The sequence below is a fragment of the Phasianus colchicus genome, chromosome 4 (assembly GCF_987193195.1).
Source record: "Phasianus colchicus chromosome 4, bPhaCol1.hap1.1, whole genome shotgun sequence".
Taxonomy (NCBI): domain Eukaryota; kingdom Metazoa; phylum Chordata; class Aves; order Galliformes; family Phasianidae; genus Phasianus; species Phasianus colchicus.
The window spans coordinates 20989123-21006434 of NC_143439.1; the positions used below are offsets into that span (position 1 = coordinate 20989123).

General features: G+C 37.3%; 1 protein-coding gene across 3 annotated transcripts in view; it reads left to right on the forward strand.

The window, feature by feature from the left end:
• The window catches only part of ACSL1 (acyl-CoA synthetase long chain family member 1), a 36425-nt gene extending 19127 nt beyond the window's left edge, over positions 1-17298 (forward strand). For all 3 annotated transcript variants that reach the window (XM_031607437.2, XM_090138876.1, XM_031607438.2), the window contains 16 exons: positions 725-824; positions 978-1156; positions 3262-3294; positions 3478-3529; positions 4268-4341; positions 5629-5706; positions 7531-7665; positions 9206-9340; positions 10185-10280; positions 11363-11435; positions 12097-12185; positions 13841-13957; positions 14487-14630; positions 15228-15329; positions 15412-15483; positions 15671-17298. In XM_031607437.2, the coding sequence (XP_031463297.2) occupies positions 725-824; positions 978-1156; positions 3262-3294; positions 3478-3529; positions 4268-4341; positions 5629-5706; positions 7531-7665; positions 9206-9340; positions 10185-10280; positions 11363-11435; positions 12097-12185; positions 13841-13957; positions 14487-14630; positions 15228-15329; positions 15412-15483; positions 15671-15811 (1620 nt within the window). In that variant the 3' untranslated portion in view covers positions 15812-17298. The remainder of the gene's footprint in view (positions 1-724; positions 825-977; positions 1157-3261; positions 3295-3477; positions 3530-4267; positions 4342-5628; positions 5707-7530; positions 7666-9205; positions 9341-10184; positions 10281-11362; positions 11436-12096; positions 12186-13840; positions 13958-14486; positions 14631-15227; positions 15330-15411; positions 15484-15670) is intronic.
• Positions 17299-17312: the final 14 nt, after the last annotated feature.

Below are 17312 nucleotides of genomic sequence, written 5' to 3' on the forward strand. Positions count from 1 at the left end.
TGTACAGCTGCCCCCTCTGGTTATATCTATCATAAAATCAGCATCTATCATAGAATCATATAATGGCTTAGGTTGGAAGGAACCTTAAATATCTAGTTCCATGCCCCAGCTGTGGAAGATGGGGTTACACCCCTTTAGATCAAGGCTGAAGGCCTTGAACATTCTAGGAATGGGGCAGATAGATGCTGTCTAGGGAAAAAATGTTCAGTAGACCCCATTATGGCTGGTGTAGATGTGCCTGCTTAATCTTTAATGCAGATCTTTAATGCAGATATAAGACATACCAGTAAGTTAGCTGGAATTGTACTAATTTTATCAGATACTCTGTTATTTGTAATATAGTGAATGTCTGGTCCTCAAATGAGATGCAGGTAATGTACAGGTGAGAATATATTGTGTGTAGGAACTTAGAAGTACTTTATTGATTCATGAATGATAATATAAAGTTTTGAAGGCTTCAGTGGCTTCCTTAATAACCTGAAGACAGGAAACAATGTAGTATTCCTAATCACTTTCCTACTGTTAGTAGGTAAATTAAGGAGTTAAATAATGTGTTAATTGTTCTTTTAAGACTACTTAAAATTGCTCTTAAGGACAGTTCAGTTTTAGTGAGAGCTTGTCCAAATGAACTTTGTCCTAATAGCATAATTATCATAATGCCACTCTGTCTTTCTTAAAAGTTTAGGTAAACACAGTGACTTACATCTTTTTTTTTTTCTTGCAGTGGGTTATCATTGAACAGAGTTGCTATACGTACTCCATGGTGGTGGTGCCACTCTACGATACGCTGGGAACTGAAGCGATTACTTACATTGTGAACAAAGGTAGGGCATTTCTAATAGCTCAGCAACTGAATGTGTGATGGAGCTTACTCAGAACAGATCCGTAGTTGCCTTCAGATGTCTTCCATTACTGACTTCTGTAGTATGGATCTAGTCTGAACTTGTCATGTTGATAATGTTGTTCTCCTTCATCAGCTGACTTATCACTGGTTTTCTGCGACACACCTGAAAAAGCTAAACTTCTGCTAAGTGCTGTAGAAAAGGGGGAAACTCCCATCCTCAGCACCATTGTGATCATGGAGCCTTTTGGCACAGATCTTGTGGAACGTGGCAAGAAGTGTGGGGTAGAAGTCTTCAGCATGAGGGAAATAGAGGTAAGCATGCTCAATCTACTGCTTCAGTCTCCCATTTGTGGAAGAATAAGAGCGCTGAACAGATTTCAGGACTGAGCAGAGTACATAGAATTAATTTCAAAATACTTAAATGCAAGAGACAATTACACATATAAGGAAAATAACCTACTAGTGTTATTTCACAGTACTCAAAGTGTCAAAGCATATATGCAAGATGATGGAAGAGCATGGTCAGATCTGAATGCCACCTTGCATGCATGGGTGGCAGAACTTGATGATCTCTAGAGGTCCCTTCCAACCTCTGCAGTTGTGTAATTCTGTGATTAAGACTTAACTGTATGCTATGACTAATACTCTAGAAGTACTAATTTCAAAGAGTTTGTGTAGGCTTTCATAATGTATTGGGGGGGAAAAAGAGACATCTCCTGTTGGAGAATTTAGATGTTTCCTCAAGCAGGAGAATGGTAGTATTATATCCTGGGGTATAGTTATATTAATGTAAGGGGAGTGTGACATTCAGGTTTTAGAAGTGGAAACTGCCTTCCTTAGCTTCTTAATGTTAAAGTCTTAGTTTTTATGCTTGTTCTTGCTATTAGTTATTAAGCCTGGATCTCTTGTGCAATTCTGTTCTGTAATGTCATTATTTTAAAGTCTCAGCTGCAAATTGTGTGAAATTCATCTTTACTGTGAAATTGTGAAAAATTGTTTAGCCTGATTACAACTGGAGTGCTAGTGAAGGCTCAGCTCACTAGGACCTGAGTATCTCCAAATAACTGCTTTATTTCTGCAGGAGTGTCAGGAATTTTGAGTGTTTGTTGTTGTTTTAAAGGGAGGGGAACCCACCCTGAACTTGTTCTCATGGCAGTCTTAACTGCTAAGTTAATAGAGCCACCTTCTGATAATGCGTAACTGCCAGCATGTCATCTTGCACTATACAGTTAACTGTGTCTTAACTAACTAGCCTCAGCAAGGCAGGCTGAAAGATGTGATGCAGAGTGACTTAAAATGCTGTGGTTCACTGGGAAAAGGGTTGTATTATATGGGGAGGCGGAGGGATTAATAGGTTGGCATGCTAAAATCAGTTTCTTTCCTTGAGTTGAGCTCTAGTTCTAGTATAGGAGGATACTTCCCACTGAATCATCTAGCTATGGAAAAAACCTAGTGGTAAATCTTAATCTAGATGCTTAAGTAACTACTTTCAGTAACATGCTAAGATCTTTACCATGCTGTTATAAGAACACTTGATGGTTGGGGTTAATGTAGTAATAGGTATAAAAATGTGTAGAGATCTCAGCTGTGTATCAAAAGTAAATAATGGGTCTCACTCAAAATAGACTGTAGGGAAGTGTTGAGCTGCTGCTGGTGCTTGAAATGCAGATGCTGTTTTGAGTAGACAGCTGTGTTGTCATAGTGGCAGTTTTTTTGAAACAGTGTCATTATAGAAAAGGCAAGCCTACTGTTTAACTGTTTCCAGATGCTCCTTTAAACTTTGATGCATGTGGGTAATCTAGAGATCTAAAAATTAACCATGCACAAGGAAGGCTAGGGCTAATAAAGGAACGCATAATAATACTCCCGTAGATTTAGAATGTAAAGGCAATCACCAACTTAATGCATTTGCACTCTGAGGACAAAACTATATTTAACAATTTGAAATTTACCTAAGCCCTTAAATATCAATGTAAAAGGACTGTAAATCATCAATTCTCCTTCCTGGGGAAACCCCAGTTTTACTTGTCACAAGCAGTGATGTAATGTGCAATGTGCTTACTGAGATGAATACTGCTTCACTTGTTCAGTGGCACACATCTTCTGCATGAGGTGTTGGATTTTGTCACTATGCTGCTCAGCCTTGAGCTTCTCTCATGAATGGCTGCTGGCTTACTAGCTAGAAGGAGGTAGGGTGAATTCTATGATTTCTAGTTATTATTGTATTTGTAGAACACTAACTCTCCGATATCCTTTACAGCCTTTGTTCTGCTTCTGTAAGTTTAAAAAAAAAAAAAGCCTTAACAGGCAGTCTAAGGATAGAATGTTATGGTATTTAGTAATGTAAGTTACCAAATTTAGTCTTGTAAACTTAAAGCTCATGACTCATTTGTGTCCCCCTTCTTTCCTCACTGTAGGAATTGGGAAAAGCACACAGACAAAAACCTATGGTAAGTATGCAATTAATTTAAACAATTTAATCTGAAGTTAGGATGACTTGCTAGTTCGGTCTGTGTAATGCTGTCTCCTGTAGTTCAAAAGTAACTCTATTTCAACATGCATTTCAAAGTTTTATGCAAGTCTCCTTTTTTCCAACAATCCTAACCGTAGTAATACTTTCTTAATTCTCATAGCCTCCAAAGCCAGAAGATCTAGCAGTCATCTGTTTCACCAGTGGAACAACAGGTATACCTAATTACACTCTGCATGACTGATTAACTCAGGAAGCCCTCCTACTTTGTTTTCTATGACTTTCCCCTGCTGCTGCAACCTTTTATTTTTTTTGGCAAGTAGCAGCTGGGGATATTTCATTATAAAGCTTCCTTCAGTTTTTTTCTGATGATCAACACAGAATTGCAGTTTTGTCAGACAGGAGTCTAACACTTCTGGGTTTGGAAATAGAGCCTAACAGTAATACAGCTTCAGTACCTGACTCTAACTTAACTATGTTTTTGTAATAGCAGGAATTCTGTAGCTTATATACACTGTGCTCCTCCCAGTGAAGAACTGAAATGGAAAGCCAGCTGTTTAGATGACTCACAAATGCAAAGCATATGACAATATCCAACACTGGTAGGGAGTGAGAAGGAAGAATACAATGGTATCAGTTACACTTCTAAAGCAGATTTAAGAGCAGAATTGAGCTCTTAATTAGCTGCATCTCCACAGGAACTTTGAAAAGCTGATGTAAGAAACATATCTGTTTCTAGAGGATTTGTTCTCTTTATTAAATTGAGTACTTATGTGTGAACTTAATACTTCAGTTGGTAGTAGTTCTCTTAAAAACATGTTAGTTAGTTCTGTCTTTTTTTTTATGCCCAAGATGGAACTGATTGAAATGCTATTAGCTTAATTTTACCTCTGCTTGGTAACTTAAAGGATCTGAGAAATTTACTGTTGCATACTGATGTGCTTCTTCTTTAGGAAACCCCAAGGGAGCTATGATCACTCATAAAAACATAGTCAGCAATTCTTCAGCTTTTCTGAAAACTACGGAGGTAAACTGCAAAGTTAACATTATGGGTTTACTTGCATGGAGGGGAGCAACACTAAAATTTCAATAATTTCAGTCATAATATAGTAAGATTGAATTGAAAATGTAACTCAGCACTCAGTCCATGCTGGTTCAGAAGTCAATGTTTACTTAAGGCCTCTTCCTTTTACTTTGTAGGGTATGTGAGAACCTGCATAATGTAATTCATGTTAAACCTAACAGATTTTTTTTGACTTCCCCATGCAGGAATGAATAAATCTATAAGACTTGAATAGTTTTAGATGCATGGATCTTAGTTTTTTCTTCAGTAACTTCTCCTTATTTTCTTATGCACGTAACTAACTTCTTGTGGACCAGGAATAGCAACTGAGTATTGCTCTTGAATTAATGCAGGTCTGCTAGTTCTTTTGGGGGATGTTCATCTCCTCCCCAACCCCACTGAGCTGATATTATGTTAGTAACTATTGGTCCAGCACAGCTGGGGAATTTGCAACTCTGCCTCTAGTTGTGTAGATATGGCAGAAGTTGGGCCATAGGGTAACTCTTGGACTGTTCCTCTTGAATGTGCATCAGTATGGAAAAAGTCTAGAACAGTGTAATTGCACTGCTGCCAGAGTCCATTTTGCTTAGTTAGAAGTGGGCTGGTGTCTTCAGCTGTAGTTGTTGGCATGTTGTTACATGCTGTTGTGTTCACGGGGAAACTATGGGCAGAGGACTGTATTTAGACCCCCCCAGTGGCAAAGTCCTTCTTTACTTAAGATGTTGTAGGCCATGAGCATGCGAAGAAAAGCAGATTTCTCATGCAGAAGTTCTAGCATATCTACTTTGCATACACTGCATATGGAATTAATTCTAAATTAAGCAAGTGGTCTCATGTTTAGATCATATGAGATACTCCTGATATTAGCCTTATGGCTTATAAACTGGACAGATGAACTTTGTGACCTACAGTGAATGTATTTTCTTCTTTATCCCCAAGGACAAACGACTTTAATCTCCATACCATCCTCTGCAATGTGTGTAATGGAACTTCATGTAGCTTTTCTCTGAACATGTTTCTATTAATAATCATATGTATATTGTGATAATCTGAGCAGTTACTGTATCAAGATGTAACACAATTACAGCAAAATGATTTCTAGTACATATAGTCTCTTTAATGAATGAGAGACAGCAAAGCTCTATTTTAAACAAAACTGTAGTGAGGGCTGTGCTCTGGACTTCAAGTGCCTGGTTTCATTGTTTAGCTTAGCAAACATAATTATATTTTGCTTAACACTTTCACTTTCAGAAAGCATTCATACCTACCCCTGAAGATATTCTGATATCATTCCTGCCCTTGGCTCATATGTTCGAGAGAATTGTTGAGGTAGGTTCTGTGAAACTATTAAGAAGCTTGTTTCTTACAGAAATCTGTGATAAACAGCACTTGTTTTCTGAACTTTACCTCAAGTTTTTGCATGTGTAAAATGCAAAAACATCTTAAACATTAATTTTAGAGCTAGTGTTAGAGAGAAACTGGTTTACTAGAACAGGAGACAAGCCCTCCATGTTTACTGCCTAGAAATTCCCTCTAATATAATCAATGCAGCACAAGAATTTGATCTGCAAAAGTTATATAAATATTAATTGTATGATGTGGTGTTCTACTCTCTTAACCAACTTAAAATTAGTTTTGTCTAAGCTTACTATTGCTTCCAATAAACTTGAATGAAAAGAGAGGCATTTTGTTTCAGTTACGTTTTCTTCTGGGAAATGAAAATAGAATTTGTCACTAAATGGCATTGGAAGCCAAAGATTTCTTGAATAGTTTTTCTTGCCTGTGAGACAAAACCTGGAGTTTCACTTCTGGTGCTGAGGGGATTCAAGGCTGTCTCCATGCTGTCAATTTTAGTCATAGGTTAAAAGATCATTACTAAGCAGTATGCAACTGGAATAAGGTTCTTCAAATATGTTGTGTGTAATAGAGGCACAGATGTTTAATCATAAACAGTAATGGTTCTACTTCAAGTTCAATTAACCTAGCTCCCTTAGATGAAATAGCAAACATGAATGTTGAAGTTGATTATTCCATTTCATAAACTGGGAAATAAATGGCCTCCATGCAAGTGTGAGAAGATGAATAGGAATAGAAATCTTACCACAATTTCACATAGGAGCCCTGAACTTTCTACTGAAAGGCTTTGATCTATATATGTATGTCTTTGTAAAGACTAGGAATAAATGTAAACTAATCAAAGTTGTGGAAAACTCAGCAATGGCAGAGTAGCAGAGTCCCAGGCTGCAGCAAGTGAGGATAAGCCCAAGTGCAGCAGCTGTGGATGCAGAAACAAAAGAAAAAAGCCGCTTACCTTTAGAAGGTCTCAGGCAGGCACGGATTTCTAGCAAGATAGCCTTGCCTCTACTGCCAGCCCTTAAATGAGGTCTGGGAAGGGGTAGATCCTGGCTCCACCCCTTCCACTCACTCAGGTACTTTGCGTGCACTTGAGCTCCCCTGGGTTGGCCCTGCCTTCCACCAGGTGCTCAATCACTGTTTCAGGATGTGACTTGCCATTTCACTACATAGGTGTAGTGGATGGAGCTTCTAGACTATCAGCATAGAACGCTGCAGGATTAAGTCTGCCTCCATGGATGCAAGTCTAAAATAATGTAAAAATAAGCAGTGGCTCTGCTTACATTTTTCAACAAATGTAATCTTGATCACCTAATGACAAAGCCTGTTCACTTGCATCCTTGTGAAACAGGAAGGAAAACTAAAGTGCAAGAGAATGCTACACAAGAAGCACTCTGCAGGAATCTAATTTTAATGCAGGATTTTCTAGTACAAATAAAAGTAAAAATTCTGGTATCTTTTTTTTGAATAAGCTTGTTAAATAATGCTTTGATTTTTTTTTTTTTTTTTTTTGCTACCTCTGAGTTCCTGGCACTAACTTATTTGGCCAACTGCTTTTTTGGGTTAGGGACTCTTGTGCAGTATTTGTTTCTATCTCCAAGTCTTTGGTCCATGTGCAACAGATGTCTTGCCATTTATCTTTCCAGTCTTATTTAATAGTCAGTGAATGCTGCAAGATTTGTCCACATTAGTGGATCCTGTGAAGTCCACTCCACACTTTAAAAGAAAAAGTAGTACATGTATTGTTAGGATGCACCATACATATTATACATTTTCAGATATCTTACTTTTCTCTAACAGTGTGTAGTTTTGTGCCATGGAGCTCGGATAGGATTCTTTCAAGGGGATATCAGACTACTTATGGATGACCTAAAAACACTACAGCCAACTGTATTTCCAGTAGTACCACGACTGTTGAACAGGATGTTTGACAAGGTAAGTTTAAAGCTGCGTCTAGAGCTGTTCAGGGTTTTGAGGAGCTTTCTGAAGTCTGTGCTGACATAGCAGAAGCAATTGTTGTGTTTTGGGATGCCACTGAACTACTGTGTTTTTCTAAAAGAGCAGAAAGTACAGGGAGTAGTGCTGAATGTAGTAAAGCATTTTCAGGAAGCCAGCACTGGCATAGAAAAGTATGACTAGGAGACTTGGTTCTCTCCAGCTTTATTAAGGCCTCACTGTTTTGCTTTTAGCAAGCTGAAGTCCACTCTACACTGAACTTAGGCTTAGCATCTGCATGCTGCATTTCTAGTAGCTGACTCATGGAAGGGGATTTGCAAATCAAGGTCAGGTGTCTGCTATGTTTGCATGGACACGTACAAGTTTCCTACATAGCAGCCAGCATTTTCTAGTGGGGAGAACTACAAACCAGCCAGTCTGAAGTGCTGGAGAGATGGTGTGTCAATAGACCCATTCTCTCCTATGCTTGCTACTTGCCTTCTCAGTATCTTCTGCAATGGGAATTCAGAAGTAGGGTCTTTCTTCCCTTTATATAGAAGATTTTAAATGATCAACTATCTGTATATAGAAAGGATATCTCAGTGTAGAGGAGCTGAAGTATGCAAGTAGTCTGTAGTTGCCAAATAAACGGCAGACCTGTCAGCTGTCTTTTTCATGAGACTGGAAGAACAGCAAGTAATGCAACACCTCTTTTTAGCCCCAAGAACAAATAGCACAACTCTGATCCCTTTGGAAGGGGAGGAAATCCCAAGACTACTTGCAGGTAGTGCTTAGAACTCTACCCCTCATTCTGCTCCAGTGTTCTGTATTGGAATTCTAGAAACAGGGATAAGGCTTGGATCTCCCTTTTCCTTTCACTGTGTCCTCTTGCTTGTTGTCCCTGATGCTATGGTAGTCTCATACTACTTTGGCACATTTTCAACCTCTCACAGCCCTGTAGTAGCCTGGCATGTGAAGTTAGCAAGTGGAAAATTAAGGTGGGAAGCCCCATAATTCTGAAGGGCTGCTGGGTCTGTCTATAAGTAAATATGCTAATATTGGTCTGATGTTAACTCTGCTCTATAGCTTTCTGGAAAAAAACAGAAGGAGTCTTTAAGATCTTTTAAAAAGGGAACTTACTTATGCAAGACAAATTGGTATTAGGCATTTCTGAAAAGACTTGCCTCTTAAAAAAACTCCAGGTTTTGAGGTGTGTATGTACTTTAGAATATAACAGGCATTATGTTTAACTGGCATTTCAACCAAGCTAGAATAAAAACTGATGTTTTTGCTTGCTGATATATTAAAATACTTTTTCAATGGATTAACTTGTTCATGAGAATGTTGTGCGCAGTTGGCTGGGAAGAGAATTCAGTGCCAATTTAAATGAACACAAAAGATAAAAAGGCCAAGTCACAAATATCAAAATTACTATCCCTGTTTAATTGCTTGTTTTTCAGTGAATTCTTATGCATGTTACTATAAGGAGAAAAGAAGTGTCAGACAATTGCGCTCTAATGCTATGTAATCTTTTAAATAGATTTTTGGACAGGCAGATACATCATTGAAGAAGTGGATGCTGGATTTTGCTTCCAAGAGGAAAGAAGCAGAACTCAGAAGTGGTATAATTAGAAACAACAGTTTCTGGGATAAAGTTATCTTCCGAAAAATACAGGTATACTTGGAAATCTAGGTCTCTGCAGTATGGATATTGAACCTTTTTTACTGTTGCATCAGTGTTTTCATTTTTATCTTGAAAAGAACTCCAAATGTGCCTGCTTTCATACAGAACAGCAATATGATGTGCTCTTAATACTGGAGTCAAAGCATCATCATTTACCTCATCTACTTTGTAGTTTATAGATATCACTTTGCAATTGCTGAATTTGATATGGATGGATATAGTGTGATGTGATATGGCTTTCCCTCACTCATTGAAGACTATCTGGCTTCTCAGAGTAAAATTGAACTCTTGTTCCATTCTTCTTGCTCTTATTGTATCAGATAACTGCATTAGGAGAGTTACTCTAAGGGTCTGGTGCTTCCTTCTTTAAGAGTGAACACCCTCCTTTGAAGGAGGAATGTTGAATGTTAGTACTATATGTAGCCCCTACTATTTTCTCACTGTTGGTCACTAGTAGGTATGCCTGGTATTATATCTGGTGCTCTCTTGCAATGGCCCAAACTCTGGTTGTACAACACCCTCCTGTGGCTGCTTTTATAGCATTTAGTATGAGAAACTAATAGAAGGCAGGCTAAAAGTAAAAACCCTCACCACAGGGCCATAATTTATATCAGTTTCTGGCTGAGTCTGCATTACAGTGATACCACAGCATAGCCTTTGTTGATGTTATGTATTTGAGATGCCATTAAAGAAACTGAAACACTTCTAAATTTTAGTCTCTAACACTTGTGTGTGACACTTGTAGGTGGATAGCAGCTGGGGGTGGAATGTAAAAAGCTTCTGGAAATATCTCTAAAATGCTTTTGGTGTCTGCAGTATCTTGTATCTGTTGTAGGCAAGTTTGGGAGGAAAAGTACGGCTAATGATTACAGGAGCAGCGCCTGTATCTGCAAGTGTTCTGACCTTCCTGAGAACAGCTCTTGGCTGTCAGGTGAGTTTCCTAGCCTTAATTGAAAACGATAATGCTTTTAAGTGCCTGATTAAAGACTTAATATAAGAGCACTTCTAGTGATCTGATTATATGGGTAGCTTTCTAGCATTCTTGGAAGCTATACAAGTACATACTGTCTTCTAGAGATTCTCATACCTCTGAGACTCTATATTCATCTCAAAGTCTTTATGGTAACTGAAATATTAACATCTAAACTAAAGGGGGGGAGAAGATTCATGGGATGCTGTAAGCAGTAATGAATGTTCTTGGATTAAGTTTCTGGGTCTTGCTGTCCTTACAGAAGTATTCACAACAGGACCATCCCTGTACGCGGCAGGGAAGTTAGAACTAGATGATCTTCACGGTCTGTTCCAACCTAAGCCATTCCATGATTTTATTGTAGAGGATCTTTTCAACATCATGTAGTATTGTTGCTTTAAAGATGAGATTGGGTAGAATTAGATTGCTCAATTGCATTTCTCTTCAAAGCCTCTTCCAAGTATGTGCTCTTTTGAGGTTAAATTTGAAGAGGCTAAATCTAACAATGGCACAGAATGGGATAAATGTGAAATAAATTTCAGGGGTAGAAAACGTTGAAATACTAAAAATTGAGGCTTCTGTGACTTGAATTTCTTCAGTAGTGTGCTAGTATAACAATGTTGTGCACAGAAAAGGACTTATCTTGTATACAGTAACAACAGAGCTGTGATGAGATATAGGGATCCTGTTTCTGGCTTTCTTGAGCAAACTTGTCCTTAAATAATATGAAGTCATTTCTAGTGCCTTTGTTCTTAGTCTCTTCCTGTTGCACTCTGTCACTTTCAGTTCTGATCTATGCAGGTGTCACACATGGCATGTGAAATACTGTGAAATACTGAGTAAGTATTGGAACTGAGGGTGGAATATTATTAAAAGTGTGTATTGAAAATACAGCTTCTTAATATGGCAGTATTCTTTAACATAATCCTCAGTATCTTCTAAACTCAAACTTAATCTGGATTAGGAAGAAAGCAAAATACTTACTTTAATGAAGAAACTATATTGAAAAGTAAGAATTCTAAGTGTTGGTTTTTCCTTCCTAGTTTTATGAAGGATATGGACAGACTGAATGCACAGCTGGATGCTCACTGTCAATGCCTGGTGACTGGACAGCAGGTACAGTGTTTAATGGTCTGCCTGCCTGTTAAAGTTCCAATTGCTATAGAAGCTAAACTATATGATTTTTATCTATTATACACTGGTTGTGAAGAGTAAGACTAGCTTTCAAGTAATGTAAGAAAATTTTGAAAGGCTCTTATGGAGTTATTATTCTTAAATAGCTATGAATGTTCAGTAATTCTTTTAACTTTCAAAAGACTTTGCCCTTGTGAGTTGAAGTAGATGTAGGAGAGAAGAGATTGTAGTATTAATTTCTAGTCTTGTAGAATAGAAATCTGTTCATAAACACTGGAAATTCAAATGATGCCTTCTAGTGTTGGAACAGTCTCCATTTGTTATCTGTTTTACTTCTAACTCCCAAATTGTTATATATACTTGAAACTTACTGTAATAGTTCTGCTAATTTTAAATGTCCACAGTCTGATTAAGACTATACAGATAGTGAGCCTGGCTACACAGTTCAGTTTACAATGTTCTGGGAGTATCTGAGAATTTAATGTTTTAGACCCAACAAATTATACCAACACCAGTACAGTAATAGTTTAATGTGTTATCCGAAATTGTTTCTTCTTTTATTACTTTAGTATATAGACAGCTTATAACTTCTAGAATCTGACTAAAAATCCATTCAGGCTTTTAAAGAATTCTTGTTAAATAGGTCACGTTGGAGCACCAATGGCATGTAATATCATAAAGCTTGTTGATGTACAAGAGATGAATTACTTGGCTGCCAAAGGAGAGGGTGAGGTGAGTAACTTCAAAATGTCAGGATTTCTTGGGAAAGAAAAGGGAGAATTGCCTGAGCAAATAACTGATTTGCAGTCACAAGTAACCAAGACAAACAAAAGGATTGTGTATTATTTGCTTGAGTAGAGATGAATCATTGGCTTTTAATTCCTGGAAATGCTGAAGGGTTATCTTTCATTTGTTGGTAGAAGGGCATCTTTTGGCAAGTGGAGAACAGCATTAAGATTCTTCCCAGTTGTGTGTATGACCTAATTGCTAGTTCTCCTCAGCAGTTTTTTTTTGCGTCTTAAATATGCTTTAAAAGTATAATTGTTGGAGAAACTGAGTATGTGTTTTCATAGTAAAAATATATGTTTTTGTAATGTTTTTCTTCTACTCACTATTAAATTTTGCTGAATTAGGAGTAAGTTTGGACTCAAATATGGTAGTCTCCTAAAATTAAGTATCTTATTTTTTTATTCAAACTTCCTCAGTGCAGACTTCTTTGGATTTAACAGAAGTGGTATAGTTTGTTGCACAGCACGGAAATTCATAGCTGTAAATTTGCTTTGCCGAAAATAGATCTTTCTCTTTTGCTCTTTAGCTAATATCAGCTGGATTCAGCACTTCTAGTCCTTTCTGAGAATAAGCTTTCAATATTCTTAGCCCTGTCAGCCTTTCTCTTTACTTTTGTCAGTTATCCACATTCAAGAAAGAAACTAAGTAGAATTATGTATGTTTATATACAGATGAGGTCTTAGTGCCAGTTAGGATATAGATACATGATTTGCTGTCCCTACTGGGAGAAGCATCACTTACTGCCTGCTAATGACTGAAGGAGTCATGAAGTTGGATAAAGCAGCTTTTCACTTCTCTAGGATATGAGGAGAACTCTACATATCTTTCCAAGTAGTCGCTGTTTTATAGCAAAAGTGACTTAGTGTTTAAAACATGACCTTGGTTTGGTGGTGAATTTGGTACTGTCCCTGCAAGCTTATCAGGGCCCCCACTAATGCTCTGACCTCCCTTAAACCGATGACATCTTCTGTGCACTTGTACAGAAGTTCATTTTGCCAGAATGCTTATTTTATGCTAGGGTAAGCACTAAAAATGTTTGGGATGAGTTTTTTAATTAGCTTCTGAACTATATTAGTAACTTCCTCTAATCTGAGAACTAATGGGTATTAGTCAGTTTCTTGCCTATTTTACAATTGTACTAATTCCCTAGAGTAATAGTTGACCTAGTATTTGTCTATCACTTTTAATATTTATTACTAATTTGGCCTTGATTTAGAAATGGATCCTCTAACTCTTCCAGGGTTATTCTAAAGTTCTGATAACTATTAATAATAATAATAACATAATCATGTTGGCACTTCTCATAACTTCATAGGCATGTTTTAATCATCAGAATTCCCTACACCCAGTTATACCCTAGGATTACTTTTAAAGCTTTCTACCTGCAAGAGATTTTTATTATACTTCATACCAATGGAAAATGTCTCAATCTGTGCCTGCCCCTGCACCAAAAAAAGTCCCTTACAATAAAAAAAAACAGCACAATTCAATTATTTCATTACTGTAGTGGTAGTTGTTGAGAACTGTCAGAGCATTCCTTACAAAAAGTGATGATTTTCCTTCATAGTAACATATATCAACAAATGGCTGTCTTTCAGGTGTGTGTAAAAGGGCCAAATGTATTCCGTGGTTATTTGAAAGATCCTGAAAAAACAGCAGAAGCTCTGGACAAAGATGGCTGGCTTCATACAGGAGACATTGGGAAATGGCTACCAGTAAGTTAACGTATATAGCTGTAAGGTATTTCTGTGGCTATTAGGAATAACTTAACAATTAAAAAAAAGTGTTAATACAATGAATTAAAAAACAAATACATAACCTTATGAGAATTGTTATGTATGAAACAAATCTATATATTTGGAACTAAATATAATATAGTGTGAACCTCAGACTGTTTCTAGTTTAGGTTAGATGTGTGCAGAGCTTGTTTTAACCTTAGTTTAGCAGTGCTCTGGGTCTAGCAATATTCTCCTGTGGTGTCTGATAATAGCTTCCATCAATGAACTGTTTTGAATTGTGCACAGCATTTAAGGTCATGTTAAGACAAAACCTCAGCAGTATTGTTTCTGGACCTTTCTTGAAAGCTTAATAAAAGGCACCTATTTCTGAAATAAAATTAAATAGTGGCAAATTCTTGTTCATATACTTGAATTCTAGAACATTATATGATCTGCTGTGATGCACTGCGTCAACTGGTTATCACTTGAAGTGCCTTTTCTGAGTGGAAATTATTTTTGTCAACAGAATGGTACATTGAAGATCATTGACCGGAAAAAACACATATTTAAACTAGCCCAGGGAGAGTACATAGCACCAGAGAAGATAGAAAACGTGTATCTGAGAAGTGAAGCACTTGCTCAAGTGTTTGTCCATGGAGAGAGTTTGCAGGTAGGCATTCTTCTGGTAATTTTTAAAAAATAAATGCAAGGGAGATATGGTAGAAAAGGGTTTTCTTTTTCCCTTTCTTCCTTCCTCCCTACCCTTGACTTTAAGATTAGTCTTTACACTTCCAGTAGGATCATAGAGTGGTTTGAGTTGGAAGGAACCTTTCAAGATGATATAGGCCACCCTTCCCTTTGCCATGGTCAGGGACATCTTTCACTGCCCAAAACCCCATCCAACCTCACATTGAACACTTCCAATGTTTGGGCATCCACAGCTTCTCTGGGCAACATGTCCAACACTAAACAGGGACACTAGGATTGAGAACTGAAATGTCCACTTTGGATTCCATCTGTTACAGAATATGCTTCTGGATCTAGTTTCAGACCAGGTAGTAGAACTGGATTAATTTAATTGGTTACGAAGCACTATATATAAGCTGGCAACAGTGTACATGGAAACTATAAGGAAAAAAGTGACATTGTTAAAACTGCCACCCAAAACCAGGCAGAAAATCAGTAAGAAGCATTTAAGAACAAGTGTTGCTTTGTTTGAAATGAATAAACAAAACAGGGAAAAAAAAGCACTTAAATTTCTTTATAGGCCTTCTTAATAGCTGTTGTGGTACCTGATCCTGAGACTTTGTGCAAGTGGGCCAAGAAAAAAGGATTTGAAGGCTCATATGAAAAGTTATGCAAAAACAAGGTGAGTAAATATTTAAGTAAACAACTAGCTATTCTGCATCAACTTTTTTTTTGAGCTGTACAATGTATTCTTGTATCCACAGGATGTCAAAAAGCACATCCTAGAAGACATGGTGAGAGTTGGTAAAGAATCTGGTTTGAAATCATTTGAACAGGTAAGATGCTGATTAGACTTGAACATCTAATTCTTTAAACAATTTCTAACAATATAGTCAGACTAAGAACTGGTTTTAATTTGCATTTGGAAATATTTTAAAGTATAGGCTTTTTTATGGTGACTTATTAAATAAGTCTTATATACTTCAAAGAATGTAGCTTGTTTACTAGATGTTTGTTTTCCAGGTTAAAGACATTATCGTGCACACAGAAATGTTTTCTATTGAAAATGGCCTGCTGACACCAACACTGAAGGCAAAGAGACCAGAACTACGGAAATATTTCCAGTCACAGATAGATGAACTCTATGCTAATACCAAAATGTAACAGTGGATTGAGTAAAGTGGCACACATCTGATGTCTACTGTTGGTCGTCATATCTGTAATTTGACTACAGCAAATATAGGGAAGGAAACTGTGCAATCATAAACTTGTACAAAAATGGGATGGGTACTTGCCATAGGAACATTGAAGAAATGGAACACTGCCTTACTGTCAAGTTGTGTTGCATACTGTTTTTATGGTGACCTACAATTTCCAAAAAGAGCCTTAACTATAAATGGTAACTATATATAAGTTATTTAAGACTTCATTGGCCAAAAATGGGACTCTCCTTAAACAAGGAGCTAAGATTTTCTTATTGCCAGCATGTTTGCTGTCTGCAGTGTATCTTGCAGTTGTCAGTTCAAAAAAAAGAATTTGGCAGGTTTGAAAATGCCTCTAAGTACATTGCTGCCTCAGGAAGATTACTTAGTCTGTTGGGGGGAGGGGAGAGAGAACCCACCAACACACAACCTTAGTTATATAGCTGATACTGCATCTTAATTGGTCCTAATGTTAACTGGGGTAAGGCGAGGGTTTCTTCCCTTCTATATCTACAGCCGGTTCTGAGGCTTACTTTTGTAAGGTAGAAGTCAGAACTCTGTACAAAGGAGACTGATTAATACAGGTTCAGGCTAAGCTTGCATTTGGTGACTCTGCACTAAAAGTGTAGATACAGTTAATTCAGCAAGTGTAGCCTTTGCTGCATTAATACAACTTCAGAGTAGTGCCTGTCCAGTTAGTGGGCAGATTCTAACTCTGGCAAGAACACTAGAGATCTAGAAATAAAAATGATCTAAGAGGCTGGGCTATGCTGACAGTCAGGTAAGTATTCCACCTGTACTAGTCACTTGTTTTCCCCATGATGAATGTGGATTTAAAATGTGTTTTTTAAAAAGTGCCAGGTCCTCTAAGCAGAACAGCTTCTGACATAACCTCCATTTTCTGTGCTTTGTGTATGAGCCACTGAGTATTCTTCATGGAATAGCAAAATAGGTCAGGTAGAATGTTTTTTGCCTGATGCTTTGCAGTAATTGGAAGTATTCAGATGTGCCAATGAACAGTGTTGGCACTGAATGGGTATTTGTTCAGGGATAAGAAACAAATTCCCAAATAAACTACAGAACTATTTACCTTTTGTTTCAGAAATCAGCAGAAATAAGCCTTATGACAACATAAGTCTTTTGCTATCCTTAACAGATTTGGTTTTGCATTAGAACTCATTACTGTTTTTTGAAAACATGGATATATGTAAGATACAAGCACAACGAGGTTTGCACTAAGATTTGTGTGATTGTAATGCACTACTCTGTAGCAAAATTTCATACCTGTGTGCGATTAAGGTACACAAATCCAAGTCAACTGTTAGAGCAGTAGTTTGTTACATTGGAATTCAAATGTTTGCTTAGTGTTGGCTATTTCTATGTTTTATAAAACCAAAACAATTTTCAAAACCAATGAAGGAAACCAAAATAAATACTTCTGCATTTCAACTCGGTGAAGTGTT